The sequence below is a fragment of the Rhinopithecus bieti genome, unplaced genomic scaffold (assembly GCF_001698545.2).
Source record: "Rhinopithecus bieti isolate Rb0 unplaced genomic scaffold, ASM169854v2 scaffold_6876, whole genome shotgun sequence".
Classification (NCBI taxonomy): domain Eukaryota; kingdom Metazoa; phylum Chordata; class Mammalia; order Primates; family Cercopithecidae; genus Rhinopithecus; species Rhinopithecus bieti.
Window position 1 is genome coordinate 1,105,632 of NW_016805229.1, and position 17,441 is coordinate 1,123,072.

At 48.2% G+C, this 17,441-nt stretch overlaps 1 protein-coding gene across 3 annotated transcripts in view; it reads right to left on the reverse strand.

Annotated features, from left to right (window-relative positions):
• ABCC1 (ATP binding cassette subfamily C member 1 (ABCC1 blood group)) overlaps positions 1-17,441 on the reverse strand; it is a 195,477-nt gene that overhangs the window by 46,465 nt on the left and 131,571 nt on the right. For all 3 annotated transcript variants that reach the window (XM_017871711.1, XM_017871712.1, XM_017871713.1), the window contains 4 exons: positions 16,437-16,563; positions 12,244-12,420; positions 9,091-9,258; positions 5,515-5,698 (listed from right to left, as the gene is read on the reverse strand). In XM_017871711.1, the coding sequence (XP_017727200.1) occupies positions 5,515-5,698; positions 9,091-9,258; positions 12,244-12,420; positions 16,437-16,563 (656 nt within the window). The remainder of the gene's footprint in view (positions 1-5,514; positions 5,699-9,090; positions 9,259-12,243; positions 12,421-16,436; positions 16,564-17,441) is intronic.

A 17,441-nucleotide genomic window follows, 5' to 3' on the forward strand; every position in this document is an offset into this window, starting at 1 on the left:
TTGAGACAGAGTCTCGTTCTGCTACCCAAGCTAGAGTGCAGTGGCACAATCTTGGCTCACTGTAACTTCTGCCTCCCGGGTTCAAGCGATTCTCCTGACTCAGCCTCCTGAGTAGCCAGGATTATAGGCACCCGCCACCACACCCAGCTAATATTTTTGTTTTTCGGTTTTTTTTGAGACGAAGTCACCCAGTCTGGAGTGCAGTGACGTGATCTCGGGTCACTGCAAGCTCCGCCCCTTGGGTTCACGCCACCGTCCTGCCTCAGCCTCCCGACCTTTTTGTATTTTTAGTAGAGATGGGGTTTCACCATATTGGCCAGGCTGGTCTCGAACTCCGGACCTCAGGTGATCTGCCTACCCCGGCCTCCCAAAGTCCTGGCATTAAAGATATGAGCCACCATGACCGGCTTTTTCCTGATTCTTTGTACTCTTCTGTAGTTTACAAATGTCTATCATGAGCACACGTTGCTTTTATAATCATTAAGAAAACTCAGTAAATACTTAAGAGGGAAAATATTTGCCATGAGGTTAACAGATGGTTCAAGCAAGGTGTTGAAAATGGCCACATGCCAGGTGCCGTGACTCATGCTTATAGTTCTAGCATTTTGGGAGGTCCAGGTGGGAGGATCGCTTGAGCCCAGGAGTTCGAGACCAGCCTTGGCAACAGAGTGATATCCCATTTCCACAAAATAAATAAATAAATAAATAAAAAATTTTAAAAGAGAAAAATGGCCACATTGTTGGAATAAAGGTCCTTCTCCCAAGAGGACGAGGGAAGAAGTCAGCAGTGTGAAGTCGGAGCATACAGGGCTTCTTGCTCTTGGTGCTTTGGATGTCCTGGCCAGGGGATTCTCTGTCATGGGGGGCAGGGTAAGGGGGAATTAGTCTTGAATGTCGTAGGATGTTTAGTGACATCGCTGGCCTCTACCCTGGTTGCCTGCCAGGGGCAAACCTCACTACAGTTGTGACATCCAAACATGTCTCCAAACACTGCCAATTGTCCTGAGGGTTGGGGGCACGGTGGGGGCAATTTGCCCCCCATGGAAAACTACTGCTCTAGGTATTAGGTTCCTAAGAAAGAAATCAGAGTCATAAAGATGAGTTTTACCTTTCAGGTATGAAGGTTAATGAGCCATTTTTTTAAATCCCTTAAAATTTTTTTCCCTTAGGGGGCCTGAGGTAATATGTGAAAATGGTTCACTATTCACTCGATCCAGAAAACCCCACAGAACCATGCAAATTAAGAGGTTCAAATCTTTGTGTTCACTTTAAGAACACTTGTGAGACCGGACATGGTGGCTCATGCCTGTAATCCCAACATTTTGGGAGGCTGAGGCAGGAGGATCCCTTGAGGCCAGGAGTTAGAGACCAGCCTGGTCAACATGGTGAAACCCTGCCTCTAGTAAAAACACAAAAATTAACCGGGCATGGTGGCATATGCCTGTAATTCCAGCTACTCGAAAAGCTGAGGCACAAGAATTTCTTGAACCTGGGAGGCGGAGGTTGCAGTGAGCCAAGATCATGCCACTGCACTCCAGCCTGGGCAACAGAGTGAGACTCTGTCTCAAAAAAAAAAAAAAAGAAAACTGAAACTGCCCAGGCTATCAAGGGCATGCATATACAAAAAGCCATGAAATATCAAAAAGATGCCACTTTACAGAAACAACGTGTACCATTTTGACGTTACAATGGTGGAGGTGGCAGGTGTGCCCAGGCCAAGGAGTAGGGCTGGCCACAAGGTCGGTGGCCCAAAAACAGTGCTGAATTTTTGCTGCACATGCTTAAAAATACAGTCATGCTGAACTTAAGGGCTGAGATGCAGATTCTCTGGTCTTTCAGCATATCCAACTGAACAAAGCACCTAAGATGTGCCGCCGGACCTACAGAACTCAGCGTCGGTTGGATTAACCCATACGTGAGCTCACCCTGCCACATCCAGATGATACTGCCTGAAAGGGAACAAACTGTTCCTAAACTGGAAGGGGAGGCTGCACGGAAGAAAAATATATCCCAGGAGAAATGGAAGAAATAAAAGCTTATGGCATGGGAATAAATAACTAACAAAAGGAATGCCATTAAAAGTTAAAAAAAAAAAAAAAGGAGCGAGCGAGAGAGAAACAGTAAAAAAGATGTATCTTAGAAAACAGTAAACTGAGTATCCCGGGAGAGAGGTCGGTACCGCCCCCGTCACAAGCCTTGGTCCTGTCCATCTCCCCTCAAGGACCCTCCCAAACCAAATACCAACACTCACCCCCGCTTCAGACTGGGTGTTCTAAAAAAAGAGCCGACTAACCCAACAAGGAAAGAAGTTCCCCTTTAGGAAGAGCCAAAAATGTGGTTTAAACAAACCCAAGGTCACCGGCACTTCAAGTTGGCTAAGGCTCCCTAATGTCAAGACTGTACAGCCAGGGCCCCTCCGGAGCAACGGAAAAGGGTGGGTGGTGGGGGAGGGGGGTGCCCCAGTTTGATGTAAGACCCACTGCCAAGGACTTCTATGTATCCTCAAAGGTAGGAGGTGGGGAGGTCAAACTGGGGAAATGGGGTCAAACCAGGTGCCAGGGTGGTGGGCGGCATTTGCATCGCCAAATTAAGTGCTGACGTGCACAAAAAATAATAAAGCAACTGGCAGCCTCCCATGTTCTGTATACACTGCTTGGATACTCTAGCAGCTGGGAAAGGAAGTGGCGGCCGGAAACTATCTGGGGCCAACAGAGTTTAAGGACATTTTTTGCTCACCTGGATGGAAGGGTAGAGAGAGAGATCTCACACTGGGCAAAAGATTCAGCTAAACCCACACATTTTCAATTAGAAAGCACAAAGGGTATTTTCACCTAAAAGTAGCCTGCCAAGCAGGTCAGTGAAAAAGTCGCCAAGAAGTTGCCACAACCCATTGCTCCAGCTAAGAGATAGACGAAGGGGGATTCTGCAGCAAGAAGAAACAGGCTAGACTCAAGACACAACTTCCCAACCACAAGGGAATGAACACGCAGAAATTCAATCTAATCAGAGAATTTAAAAGCTGAAGGGAATGTCAGCTATCACACACTGGCAAGAAACAAAAATGCAACTTTTTTTTTTGAGCCATGGTCTTGCTCTGTCACCTAGGCCCGATGGAGTGCAGTGGCATGATCTTGGCTCACAGCAGCCTCCAACACCCAGGCTCAAGCCGTTCCCCGACCTCAGCCTCCTGAATAGCCGGGACTACAGGTGTGTACCACCACCCCAGCTAATTTTTGTATTTTTAGTAGAGATGAGGTTTTACCATGTTGGCCAGGCTGATCTTGAACTCCTGACCTCAAGTGATCCATCCGCCTTGGCCTCCCAAAGTGCTGGGATTACAGGCACAAGCCACCACGCCTGGCCAACAACTTTTCCTTTAAAATCACCAGGGCTCATGACAGCAGTATTCACAAGGGTCAGGAAATGGAAGTCACCCGAATGTCCACCAACCAGTGAATAGATCAACACAGTGTGTGGTCTATCTGCACAATGGCATATTATTCCACAATAAAAGGAAATGAAGCTACAACTCAGTTGAACCTTGAAAACATCACGTTAAGTGTAAAAGCCGCCAGTCACAACATTCCACCTATTGTGATGCCATTTATATGAAATGTCCAGAATAAGCAAATCTAGAGACAGAAAGTAGATTAGTGGTTACCTCGGGCTTGGGGGATGCTGGGGAAAATAGGGAGTCATGGCTGATGGATTGGGGTTTTTTTGGGGGGTAATTAAAAAAAAAGTTCTAACCTTGATTGTGGTGATGGTTGGATTGTGTGATTTAAGTGGGTTAACTGTATGTTGTGTGAATTTTGTTTTGTTTTGCTTTTGGTTTTTTTAGTTTTGTTTTGTTTTGAGACTAAGTCTTGCTCTGTCACCCAGGCTGGAGTGTAGTGCCACGATCTCGGCTCACTGCAACCTCCGCCTCCCGGGTTCAAGCTATTCTCCTGCCTCAGGCTCCCTAGTAGCTGGGCCTATAGGCATGCACTACCATGCCAGGCTAATTTTTGTATTTTTAGTAGAGATAGGGTTTCTCCATGCTGGCCAGGCTGGTCTCGAACTTCTGACCTCAGGTGATCCACCTGCATCGGCCTCCTAAAGTGCTGGGATTACAGGCATGAGCCGCTGCGCCCAGCCTACGTGTGTGAATTATATCTCAAGAAAGCATTTATTAGAGACCACTAGGACCCCTGCAGACAAGGAGCTCCCACTCCAGGCAGAGGATGAGAAACTCAGAGACCAACTTGAGAACTGACCCTGCCAGCAGATGCTGTGTATCCTGGGGCTGGTCACTTTGCCTCTCTGACATTCAGTGGCTTCCCAGGGCAGTCAGACCAAAACTCACCTGGAAGGCCCTGTAGGACGATCACTGTGCTGACCTCTTCTGCTGCCCCCATGTCCTGGCACACCATGGTCAGGCCACACCAGCCTTTTTGTTTGGTAAACAAATTGAGCTCATGCTGGTCCTGAGGCCTTTGCACTTGCTGTTCCCTGTGCCCACAACACTGTTCCCAGATCTTCTCCCTACTGGCTCCCTCCCACACTGATGCAACCTCCCCAGAGAGCGATTCCTCTATCCCCTGCCTGAATTGCCACAAGGACACCCATCACTCCTCAGCCCATGGCATTGCCTTTTATTTTTTTTCACCTTCGTAGCACTTAATAGTATCTGAAACCTTTTTTTTTTTTTTTTTTTTTTTGGTAGAGGTGGGGTTTCAGTATGTTGGCCAGGCTGGTCTTGAACTCCTGGCCTCAAATGATCCACCCACCTTGGCCTCCCGAAGTGCTGAGATTACAGGCGTGAGCCACAGTGCCTGGCAAATTTTTTGTATTTTTTGTAGAGATGAGGTTTCGCCATGCTACGGAGGACGGTCTCAAACTCCTGGGCTGGAGCGATCATCCTGCCTCAGTCTCTCTAACTATTGGGATTACAAGTGTTGGGAACTACCATGTCTGGCCCTGCTAAACTGCTTTATGAGAGAGGGAAATGAAGCTCAGATGGATCTGAAGGGCAGGCCTGAGGTCACACAGCTGGGGAGATGAGCGACCAGGGACTGAACCCAGACGTCACCAACCCAAGCCTGCCAGCTTAACTCCATGCTTCACTTCACAACCGTCACATCTCTTGTGTCATGCGTGTCCTCAGTTTCTCTCAGCCGTGAGAGCTAGGACTTTAATTACCATCGTTCCCATTTTTACCATAAGGACCCTGAAACTCATCAGGCCCAAGGTCATGTTCCAGGAAGGCGCTAGATCCCGCCCTGAGGTCAGCTAAGCTGAAGCCTGGTACTCCCATCCCCTGGCCATAAAGCATGGAGACTCCCTCCCAATTCAGCGCTGCAGGGACTAAGATGGTTTTCCAAGTTAGTACTTTAGGGGGCTCCATCCAGCTCCCACCCTCATACCCTGATGAGCCACCTTCCCTGGGTGGCTGGTGGCAACCTCACAGAGGCCAGTGTGGCCCTTCAAGGCGCCAGATACCCCAAGAGGGAGGAACCCTGAGGTTGCCCCTACCATTGTCCTCTGGGTCCTGCTCCTGCTCTGCACTGGCGTAGGTACGCAGGAACTCAGCGAAGGCGCCGTCTCGGGCCAGCAGCTCCTGGTAGGAGCCCATCTCAGAGATCTTGCCGCCACTCATGACGATGATGACGTCCACCTGCGGCAAATAGCTCATGCCGTGTGTGACCAAGATCCGCGTCTGTGGGTAAAGGGGACACCTGGCCACATCAGTGCACACGTGCAAGACTGCCTGGCTTGGTAGAGTGAAGACTAAAGGAGGAACGAGCCAACGAACACCTGGCGGGCAGAACTCAGGTCTGCAGGTGGGACATGCACCTGCGATAACAGCATCCAGGAGCAGCTGAACCTGTGCACACCGTCCTTTAACGTGCATGTGCAAAGGGCCTGCCACGCCGCAGGTGCTGAGCTAAAAGCTGGGGAGGTGGCAGGAAACAAAGACCTCTGCCCCAGATTCCAGGGCTGGAGGAGAAATGAACACTAGTAAAATAGTGTTTGCTGAATGGCGAAAACGCAGCAAAAAAGGGGAATGGCTGGACCAAGTGTGTGGGTTTTACAGTTTTAACAAAGGCGATAGGGAAGTTTTTTTTTAACAAAAACCTGAATGACAACAGATAGGGAGGGAACCATACAAGTGTGTTAAGGAATAAAAGGATGGTGCCGCTGCAGAACAGTTTGTATGCAATGGTTTTTTTTTTTTTTTTTTGGAGACAGAGTTTCAGTTTGCTGCCCAGGCTGGAGTGCAGTGACATGGTCTCGGATCAATGCAACCTCTACCTCCCAGGTTCAAGCAATTCCCATGCCTTAGCCTCCCACGTAGCTGGGATTACAGGCGCCCACCATGACACCTGGCTGATTTTTTTTTTGCATTTTAGTAGAGATGGGGTTTCACCATGTTGCCCAGGCTGGTCTCAAACTCCTGAGCTCAGGCAATCCGCCCATCTCGGCCTCCCAAAGTGCTAGGATTATAAGCGCGAGCCACTGCACCCGGCCCAATGGCTTAATTCTTTTCTTCTTTTTTTTTTTTTTTTTTTTTTTTTTTTTGACACAGGGTCTCTGTCACCCAGGCTGGAGTGCAGTGGTGAGATCTCAGCTCACCGCAACTTGTACTTCCTGGGTTCAAGCAATTCTCCTGCCTCAGGCTCCCAAGTATCTGGGACCACAGATATGTGCCAACACGCCCAGCTAACTTTTGTATTTTTTATCGAGACAGGGGGTCTCATCGTGTTGCCCAGACTTATCTTGAACTCCTGAGCTCAAGCGATCTATCCACCTTGGATTACAGGCATGAGCCACTGTGCCCAATCTTGGCTTAATTTTTTTCTCAAACAACTCCCGCTGTCAGCTACCCCCAAAACCACTACAAAATATGCACATGAATACATTTTATCAGAAGATCTGAAAGTTTGGCAAGACATTCATCAAACTATTAATAAAAGTCAGTATATGTTTCCTTAAACAGCTAACGGTCAATTTGTTCAGCTTTACGGATCTTACAGTTGCCACACCACCAACTCAGCTCTGAGTTCAAGTAGCCGTAGATGACACTTTAAACAACAGGACACATGCGGTGGCTCAGACCTGTAATCCCAGCACTTTGGGAGGCCAAAACGGGAGGATCCTTTGAGGCCAAGAGTATGAAACCAGCCTGGGAAACATAGTGAGATGTGTCTCCACCAAAAAATATAAAAATAAAAATAAATCAGCCAGCCATGGTGGTGCGTGCCTGTAGTCCCAGGAGCTACTCAGAAGGCAGGATTGCTTCAGCCCAGGAGTTGGAGGCTGACACGCCATGCTTGTGGCACTGCACTCCAGCCTGGACAACAGACCAAACCCTGGCTCCAGAAAAAAAAGAAAAAGAAAAAAATATATTGGCCATGTTCCAATAAAGTTTTATTTATGGACACTGATATTTAAATTTAATATGATTTTCAAATGTCACAAAATATTCTTCCTGTTTAGATTTCGTCTATTTAAAAATATACACATCATTCTTAGCTCAAGAGCCATACAAAAAGCAGGCAGTGGGCCAGATTTGCTAACCCTTGCTGTCTAAGAGAAGAATTAAAGATTAGGGATGCAGGATGAAGAGGGACTACTTTATTTACTTTATTTATATATATTTTCTGAGACGGGGTCTCGCTCTGTTGCCCAGGCTAGAGTGCAGCGGCACAATCTCAGATCACTGCAACCTCCACCTCCCGGGTTCAAGAGATTCTCCTGCCTCAGCTTCCCAAGCAGCTGGGATTACAGGCACGCGCCACCATGCCCGGCTGATTTTTGTATTTTTAGTAGAGACGGGGTTTCACCATGTTGGCCAGGCTGGTCTCGAACTCCTGACCTCAGGTCATCCACTGGTCCAGGCCTCCAAAAGTGTTGGGATTACTCACTGTGCCCAGTTTTATTTACTTTATATACATACACACACACATACACACATACATTGTAAGAATATATCCATATTCTTGTACTTTTCAATTTTGTTACCATGGGCATGTATTACTTAGTAATTTTAAAAAATGTTTTTTTACTACTTTAAAATATGTTTGCACAGAATGTTACTGGTATGTATGGGAATGCTTACAAGAGGTCACGTAGCATGATGCTCCCTGTATATATACGTGTAATGAGATAACCCTATTTAGAAAGTTTATACACAGAGCAAAAAGACTTGAAAGAAATACAAAATTTCTTAACCAGTGGAATGTATGTAACTGCTTCCATTTTCTTTTCATGTTTTCTTAATCTATATCCCACCTATGGGGATGAGTTAGTTTTAAAATCAGGGGAAACAGTTGGGCCTGGTGGTGGTTCACGCCTGTCACCTCAGCACTTTGGGAGGCCGAGGCAGGCGGATCACTTGAGGTCAGGAGTTTGAGACCAGCCTGGTCAACATGGTAAAACCTCGACTCTACTAAAAATACAAAAAGTTAGCCACGCGTGGTGGTGCACACCTGTAATTCCACCTACTAGGGAGGCCAAAGCAGGAGAATCGCTTGAACCCTGGAGGTGGAGGTTGCAGTGAGCTGAGATCACTCCATCGCACTCCAGCCTGGGCAACAAGAGTGAAACTTCACCTCAAAAAAAAAAGTAAAATAAAATAAGGGGAAGAAAAAAAAGAGCCAGTGTGCGCCCATTACCACAACTGCCCTATAAAAAGAACATAGGAACTATTTCCTATCATGTTAAGGTGCTGTGGCAATTTTCCAACCCCTCCACCCACAGCCACCTCTGCAAGTAAGAAAACACAGCCTTGCTAGGTCACAGGCAGTGTCTTGGGGTGGGATTCCCTGCTGAGAAGCCAGCCCTGGGACTTAAGCAGGAAGAAGGGCCTCCCTTGGCCATGCAGAGGCAATGAATTTAACTCTGCGTGGAAGACTTACCCCTACAAAGGTAAGTACAAGATGACTGTCTTAGGAAGGCTTCCAAGAGAAGCATGAGAAATGTGTTATTTAAAGTCCAATTAAACACAAAGAAAGCCAGAGAAAGTAAAGGACTCCTAAAGGGGACATGTTCCAACTTAACCAAAGGACGAGACAGCCCGACGCCAAGCCCCGCCCCGCCAGCAGGCACCTTGTTCTTCAGCATCCCCTTGGGGCCAATCACATTTTCAAAGATATGTTTTCCCACGTGGGCATCCACTGCTGAGAGGGGATCATCGAAGAGGTAAATGTCAGCGTTGCAGTACACGGCCCGGGCCAGGCTCACGCGTTGCTTCTGGCCCCCAGACAGGTTCACGCCCTGGGGAGAGACATGGCACAAGAGTGGGTTTCCTGGGAAACCTTGAGACTCAAGAAATGCAGAAGCAGGCTGAGTGTGGTGTGATCCCAGAACTTTGGGAGGCCGAGGCGGAAGGATTGCTTGAGGCCAGGGGTTTGAGACCAGCCTGAGCAACATAGGGAGACCCTGTCTCTACAAAACAAAGAAAAAGAAAAAACTAGCCAAGCCTGGTGGTGTGCGCCTATAGTTCCAGCTACTCAGGAGTCTGAGTGGGAAGATGGCTTGAGCCCAGGAGTTCAAGGCTGCAATGAGCTACGGCTGGGCCACTGTACCCCAGCCTGGGCGACAGAATGAGACCCTGTCTCTTTAAAAAAGAAAGAAAAGCATAGAGCCTGCTCAGGACACAGCAGGCCCAGGGTGGAGGCCCTGCAGAGCTGCACCCGTCTCCTCTTCTCTGAGTTTGAGGCTGAAGGCATGAGGTCATGCCACTTGCCCAAACCTGGAGCCAGGCCCCAGCTCCACCGCCACCAAGGATGGGATCACAGGCACAGGGTGTAGCCCCACCTGTAAACTGGGCAAAAGAGAAAACTTGAGTCTCCCGTGAGGTGCTGAGCAGGGCACAGGGCACACGGCAAGCACTTAGCGAAGGCTGGCTGATGGCACCAAATCATGTTGGCCAGCAGGAAGGCCCTGATTTCTTAGTCTCATGGAAGGCACTGGTAGACATGGGCATATTAATGCTACTGCTGCTGTTGGTGACAGGTGCCGTGTTTGCCAGCTTACTCTGGATCTGTCACTGTCCGGCAAAACCACATATAGGTGAAGCAAGGTTCCAGCCTGGTGATGCTGAAATCCAGCCCACGTCCCAGTCACCAGAAGGAAGGACAATGCATGGACCAGCAGCAGCGTCAGCTCCAACCATGACAGATAAGCTAACGTCATTTCCCTATTTGGCTAGAAATCACAGGTTACTGCCCAGCCCCTCCTGAGATACCTGCCCTGGCTCCCATGCACTGAGGTAAGGCCCTGGCAGCCAGGTGCCTTCTTTTTGTTTTTTGAGAAACTCGCTCTGTCGCCCAGGATGGAGTGCAGTGGCACAATCTCGGCTCACTGTAATCTCCACCTCCCAGGTTCAAACAATCCTCTCACCTCAGCCCTGAGCGGCTGGGACCACAGGTGCACAGCACCACGCCTGGCAATTTTTTGTAGAGATGGGTTTTCACCATGTTGCCCAGGCTGGGCTCAAACTCCTGACCTCAGGCAATCCTCCCACCTTGGTCACCCAAAGTGCCGGGATTATAGGCGTGAGCTACCGTGCTCGGTCAATAATTTGTTTTTTATTTCCAAGGAGCTGCAGACTTACCTCAATTTTTAAACATCATTCACCAAGTAAGAAAGCTGACAGAGCCCCTGGCTTATAACTAAAAATAGAAATGGGCCAGCATTTTGCACTCTTGGTCTTCCAAAAGGGGATACACCAGACGACCACCATGGGGCGCGAAAGCAAAGTGATCAGGCAAGCAGCAAGGGAGGGCACCCCAGGCCCAGAAGGCTCAGACCAAGCTGTGGAGGTGGGCAGGAGCTGGGGATTGCTGAGGAATAGCAGGAAAACCTGGGGGCTGGAGCACAGCAGGAGGGAGAGTCTGCAGTGGTGAGAGGCACAGAGAATGGCCCTTTTAGAGATGACAAAATGAGCAGGAAAGAACATGAACCCAGGAACCATGCTCTCTGCAGTTCTGTGGCTGTGTGGCCTCAGGCAAGTCACTTGGCCTCTCTGTGCCTCCTTTTCCTCAATGATTACCTAGGTGTAACAACAAATTCTACCCATGGGTTTGCTGTGAGGAATAATTATGTGTGAAATGTTTAGCACAGTTCCTGGCATACTGAAAATACTCAAGTTATAGGCCGGGCGAGGTGGCTAACATCTGTAATGCCAGTACTTTGAGACAGAGGCGGGCAGATCACCTGAGGCCAGGAGTTCACGATCAGCATGGCCAACACGGTGAAATCCCACCTCTACTAAAAATACAGAAATTAGCCAGGCATGGTGGCAGGGGCCTGTAGTCCCAGCTACTCAAGAGGCTGAGGCAGGAGAATCACTTGAACCCGGGAGGCGGAGGTTGCAGTGAGCCAAGATTGTGCCACTACACTCTAGCCTGGGTGACAGAGAGAGGCTCCATCTCAAAAAAAAAAAAAGAAGAAGAACTTTGCCGAGGCCGGCAGATCACTTAAGGTCAGGAGTTCGAGACCAGCCTGGCCAACATGATGAAATCCCGCCTCTACTAAAAATACAAAAATTAGCTGAGTGTGGTGATGTGCACCGGTAATCCCAGCTACTCAGGAGGCTGAGGCAGGAGGATCGCTTGAACCTGGGAGGCAGAGGTTGCAGTGAGCAGAGAGTGTGCCACTGCACTCCAGCCTGGGCAACAGAGTGAGACTCCACCTCAAAAAAGAAAAGAAAACAAAGAAAAGAGAGAAAATGCTAAGTGTTAGCTATTGTGCTATTTTCAGTATTACGGCTGTCTTGACAGGGACTATGAACATCTGAATCATTGACCACTCCCCTCAACAGCACGCCCTCTGTCATGTGACTCTGCAGTCATGTGACCACAAAGGTAGAATGTACTTCCTTCCTGGTCCCTTCCCTTCAAGCTTGGCCAAGTGACTTGCTTTGCGAATGGAAAGGACAGTGTACTTTAAGGGACATTGCATGCTTTTTTGGGGGCCTATCTTGGGCCTCTGCTGCCACCATGAGAAGAGCCTCCCTTTGGAAAGCTGCTGAGCCCTCACCCCAGTCCCCAGCAAGAAGCTCTGTAAGGCAGACCTGAGCCACACCCACAGCCTGGACCCAAGCTCAGCTGGCCTGCAGAGTTCAGCAGAGCCACCCAGCTGAGCCCCGCGGGCTCAGCTGATTGCAGTAGACTCACAGACCACTGACAGTGTGAGAGTGTTTGTTAGGCAGCAACAGCTGACTCATCCAGGGGCCAACAGCAAAACTATACTGACCTTCTCACCAATCTCTGTCCGATCCCCGCTGGGCAGGATTTCCAGGTCTGGGAGGAGGGCACAGGCCTGTATCACAGACCTGTAATACGGTTCCTCCAGCTGACGTCCAAAAAGGATGTTTTCTTGGAGAGAATCATTCTGAATCCAGGCCTGCTGTGGCACATAGGCCACCGAGCCCTAAGTGGCAAATGGAGAAGGAGGTGAGACAGACACACAGACAGATGTGATCAACAAGACAGCAGCTGGCCCACCCACCTGCTACGAGGGCCTCACTTCACAAGTCATTTTCATCACACCTATTGCTTTAGCAAGAGGGAAACTGAGTCACGAAGGACAACAGATGCCAGGGCTGGGCTCAGAACCCATACCACGTGAATCGCTGACTCCAACATCAGGAGTGAAAGAGCTGGTATCCTCGTTGATAAGATTACAGTTATTTATTTAGTAGCTAGCTATTAACTCAATGCCTACAGCGGCGATCAAAACCCCCACTTCCAAAGAGTGGAAGCACCTACATGGCCAAAAGCTGCTTGATTACAGTTACTGTGGATGCTAAGAGAACGAGATATATGACAATTTTTAGAAGTCTGACTTGACTAGGAGCAGTGGCTCATGCCTGTAATCTCAGCACTTTGGGAGGCCAAGGCAGGCAAACTGCTTGAGGTCAGGAGTTCAAAGCCAGCCTGGGCAACACAGAGAAACCCCATCTCTTTAAAAAAAAAAAAAAAAAAAGAGAGAGAAAACTAGCCAGGCAATGGTGCTGTGCATCTGTAGTCCCAGCTACTTGGGAGGCTGAGGTAGGAGGATCACCTGAGCCCAGGACATGGAGGTACCATGAGCTGAGACTGCACCGTGCCACGGCACTCCAGCTTAGACCACAGAGCAAGACTCTGTCTCAAAAAAATTAAAAATAAAAGACCGACCTAGTTTGGGACATCCAGGAAGGATCCTCGAGGAAGCATCCTTGCTAAAAATTGAAGCAAAGACTCCTATATCAAAGCATCCATTTCAAAGGTTTACTTTTATTTCCATATAATGTCAGGTATCACAAATAGCATGAGAATAAAGGCTAGAGTAAGGATATTTGTTTTGTGTATTTTGCTAATGAAAATGCTGGGGTAGTTAAAAAACATTCTCTCATTTATTATAGATTTTGTAGAAACAAAATCTCTCCATGTTGCTGAGCCTGGTCCCGAACTCCTGGCCTCAAGCGATCCTCCTGCCTCGGCCTCCTGAAGTGCTGGGATTACAGGCATGAGCCATCATGCCCGGCTCAAACATATGTTTAGATAAGAACCAAAAAGTGAAGAATGAGTCCGTTTCATGAGGAGAAGAGTGAAGAGCACTCAAGTCCGAGGGAACAGGACATGCGAAGGCCTGGAGGTGAAAAGTACTTGGCACATTCAAGGAGCAGAAAGTCCAGTGTGACAGGAACATCCATCAATCCTATGAGGGAACGACTGGCAGAAAACACATCAGGGACAGCAAGGGGGCCTATACATGGTGAGGAGCATGGGTTTTATTGGAAGGGCAACGGCCCCTGAAGATTCTTTTCTTTTTTATTTTGAAACGAATCTTCGCTGTCCTCCAGGCTGGAATACAGTGGCAAGATCTCAGCTCACTGCAATTTCTGCCTCTGGGCTCAAGGGATTCTCCTTCCTCAGCCTCCTGAGTAGCTGGGACTAAATGCACACACCACCAGGCCCGCTAATTTTTGTATTTTTAGTAGAGACAGGGTTCACAATGTTGGCCAGGCTGGTCTTAAACTCTTGACCTCAGGTGATCCACCTGCCTTGGCCTCCCAAAGTCCTGGGATTAACAGGTGTGAGCCACAGCGCCCAGCCAGAAGATTCTTGAATAAGGGAATTCTAGAGAGGGCAAAGCTGACAGCGGGTCCCAGGTGCCCTCATTCTTACTCTAAATTCTCAAATAATTAACCTGCTGACTTGAACATCCTAACTTTTAAGAAGCCAAAATGTCAACAGAGGTGCCTTACCATAGAACCCACAGAAAATTCAGACATAATATACACAAACCCCACCGACTAAAACCTTTGGGAAAAGATAAATATTTTATACACATTTCTAGCACTCCCCTTACTTGGGCAAAACAACCAATAATAAATAATCATCTGGCCTGAAATGATAATAGTGCCAGGATAGCAGAAATCTGGAGAAAGCAATGTGGATCCTACCAAGATTTGGAATTTTCTTCCATTAATCTAGCTCTCACGGTTCATTAATCTTATTTTATGGCATGGACTTAAAAGTAATGATAAAACATTTCTTAAAACAGCAGTTAAAGGTCATTAGTTTGGACCCAATCACAATGTATACTTTTCAAAGGCATTGTATAATCAACGAAGAAAGGGTTTTGCTTGGAAATAAAAACACTGTCATAAACTAGGCCAGGAGCAGTGGCTCACGCCTGTAATCCCAGCACTTTGGGAAGCCTAAATGGGCAGATCACCTGAGGTCAGGAGCCCTAGACTACCCAGGCCAACATGGTAAAACCCCATGTCTACTAAAAGTACAAAAACTAGCTGGGCATGGTAATGGTGCGTGCCTATAATCCCAGCTACTCAGGAGGCCGAGGCAGGAGAATCGGTTGAACCTAGGAGGCAGAGGTTGCAGCTAGCCAAGATCACACCACTGCATCCAGCCTGGGCAACAAAACAAAACTGTCTCAAAAAAACAAAAACAAAACAAAAAACCACCACAACAACAAACATCATAAACTTGACATTCCCAAAGGCAGATTCCAAGAGATAAATGTGCAGTTGCACAGACACTAAAGAGGTGCAGGCAAGTACACCTGGGACACATGAGGTTAAACAGTTAATAGATTTCTTTCTCACTGCAGGACTTGTCAGAACCTTAATTTGCTAACGTTTATTGTAAGAGGGAGGGGGTCGGAGTATTCATTATTTCCCATGCTTGTTTGAGTCTGGGGTTCTTTCTCCCCCAAACGTCCTGCAAGATGAGCTGGCTGCAGACCACACTCCTGGAAATGCTGGTAGCAAAACTTCCAGGGATGTATTGTTACACTAGGAAAAGGCCTTCATTCAGAGTTAACTAAATGCAAACAAAGACTGTTGACTGCCAGTGGGACTTACTGGTAAAGCAGCCTCTTAAGCTCAGTCTTGGGGAATTTCAACTTACTTCAAAGTACACCGTGTATTTAAAAGCAGTAAAACTGCAGTCTTCTTTTAGCCCCCTATTAAGAATTCAACAAACACTAAAAATTTAAACTGTTCCCTTTAAACAATGTTCTAACATTCTAACCACATATTTTTGTTTTGTTACATTTATAAGAAGAGATACCCAGAGAGATCCATAAAGATAAAGAAAAATCCAAAAAGACCCAAAGAGACCAAGAGACATTCAGTGACAGGCAGAGACGCAAAGGAAGGAGACAGGCTGCGTGCCAGGGCGTCTTCATGTGTCTACTAAGTATTTATTAAGTGGCCAGATGCAGTGGCTCACACCTGTAATCCCAGCACTTTGGGAGACAGAGGTGGGCAGATCATTTGAGGTCAGGAATTTGAGACCAGCCTGGCCAACATGATACAACTCCGTCTCTACTAAAAATATATATAAAAATTAGCTGGGCATGGTGGCGCATGCCTGTAATCCCAGCTACTCGGGGGGCTGAGGCAGAAGAATTGCTTGGACCCAGGAGGCAGAGGCTGCAGTGAGCCGAGATCGTGCCACTTCACTCCAGCCTGGGGGACAGAGCCTGACCCTGTCTCAAAAAAACAAATAAATAAATAAAAATAGGACCCAGGAGGCAGAGAATGCAGTGAGTCGAGATCGTGCCACTTCACTCCAGCCTGGGGAGACAGAGCCTAACCCTGTCTCAAAAAAAAATAAAAATTAAAAAATTACAGCTTAATAAGGAGATAACAAAATAACTACTTATTAAGTGCCTACTATATACTGGGCACTATTTTAAGTGCTGAGAGACAGATGGAAATAAATGATACCCAATTCCTGCCTTCTAGGATGGCACAGAACAGAACAGAAAGAACGCCAGAGAAAGAGACAGATGGAAAGATAAAGGAGGAGGAGGAAAACAGACGTTGCTACTCTCACTTCCGGCACAGGGACAGTCAAAAGAAACAGCATCATTTTTGAGCTTTTCCTCAGACCACCAGCTTCCCCACTGCCCCTGCCCACTGGTCCTCATCCTACCTTGATAGCCACGTGCCCCTCCACTTTGTCCATCTCGGCCAAGAGAGCTGAGATAAGCGACGACTTTCCGCAGCCCACCTGGCCCACCACGGCCACCAAGGCACCTTCCGGGATGGAGAAGGTGATGCTGAAACGACACAACACACCTGGCTCAGACACAATGAATGAGGCCTGCCAGGCTGATGCCCCTGGTCACTGAGCCTCGATTTACCCCAAGCAGAGAAAGAGAGAGACAGACAGAAGGAAGGGCCGTACTAAACACTGAAGGCCTCAACATTCCGTTTCTACTGCTGAGTTCAGTTCAGTGACCCGTCTCAGGGGCCCTCCAGGTGGGAGGCAGGTGACAGGTATACCTTAGGGAAGAGAGGCAGAGAGTAACCTGAGGGATCCCGTCACACTGAGCTGCAAGAGGGGCAGAAACTTCACTGGGGGCATGAGGCAAGGTCTGAGAGGAGAGGACACCTCAAGACAAACTGGGGCTGGGCATGGTGGCTCATGCCAGTGCTGGTAATCCCAGCAAGGCGGGCGGAGGGAGGCTGAGGCAGGCGGATCACACGATCAGGAGCTCGAAACCAGCCTGGCCAACATGGTGAAACCCCGTCTCTACTGAAAACACAAAAATTAGCCAGGCATGGTGGCAGGGGCCTGTGATCCTAGCTACTCAGGAGGCTGAGACACAAGAATCGCTTGAACCCAAGAGGTGGAGGTTACAGTGAGCCGAGATCGTGCCACTGCACTCCAGCCTGGGCAACAGAATGAGCCTCTGTCTCAAAAAAAAAAAAAAAGAAAAAAAGAAAAAGTAAAAACTCTGACAGAAAAGCAAGTGTGTCCAAGACACGGAAATATGGGGAGAGCTGGAGAAAGGTGTAAAGGGGTGAAGGCATGGGGTGCAACCAGGGATGCGATGGCACTAAGGTAGGTGGTAGCCAGGCCTGGGAGCACCCTGAGAGATGCCCTGGAAGGACGCTGTGCTAAGACACCTGAACTCTGCCACCCAGGAGCCAC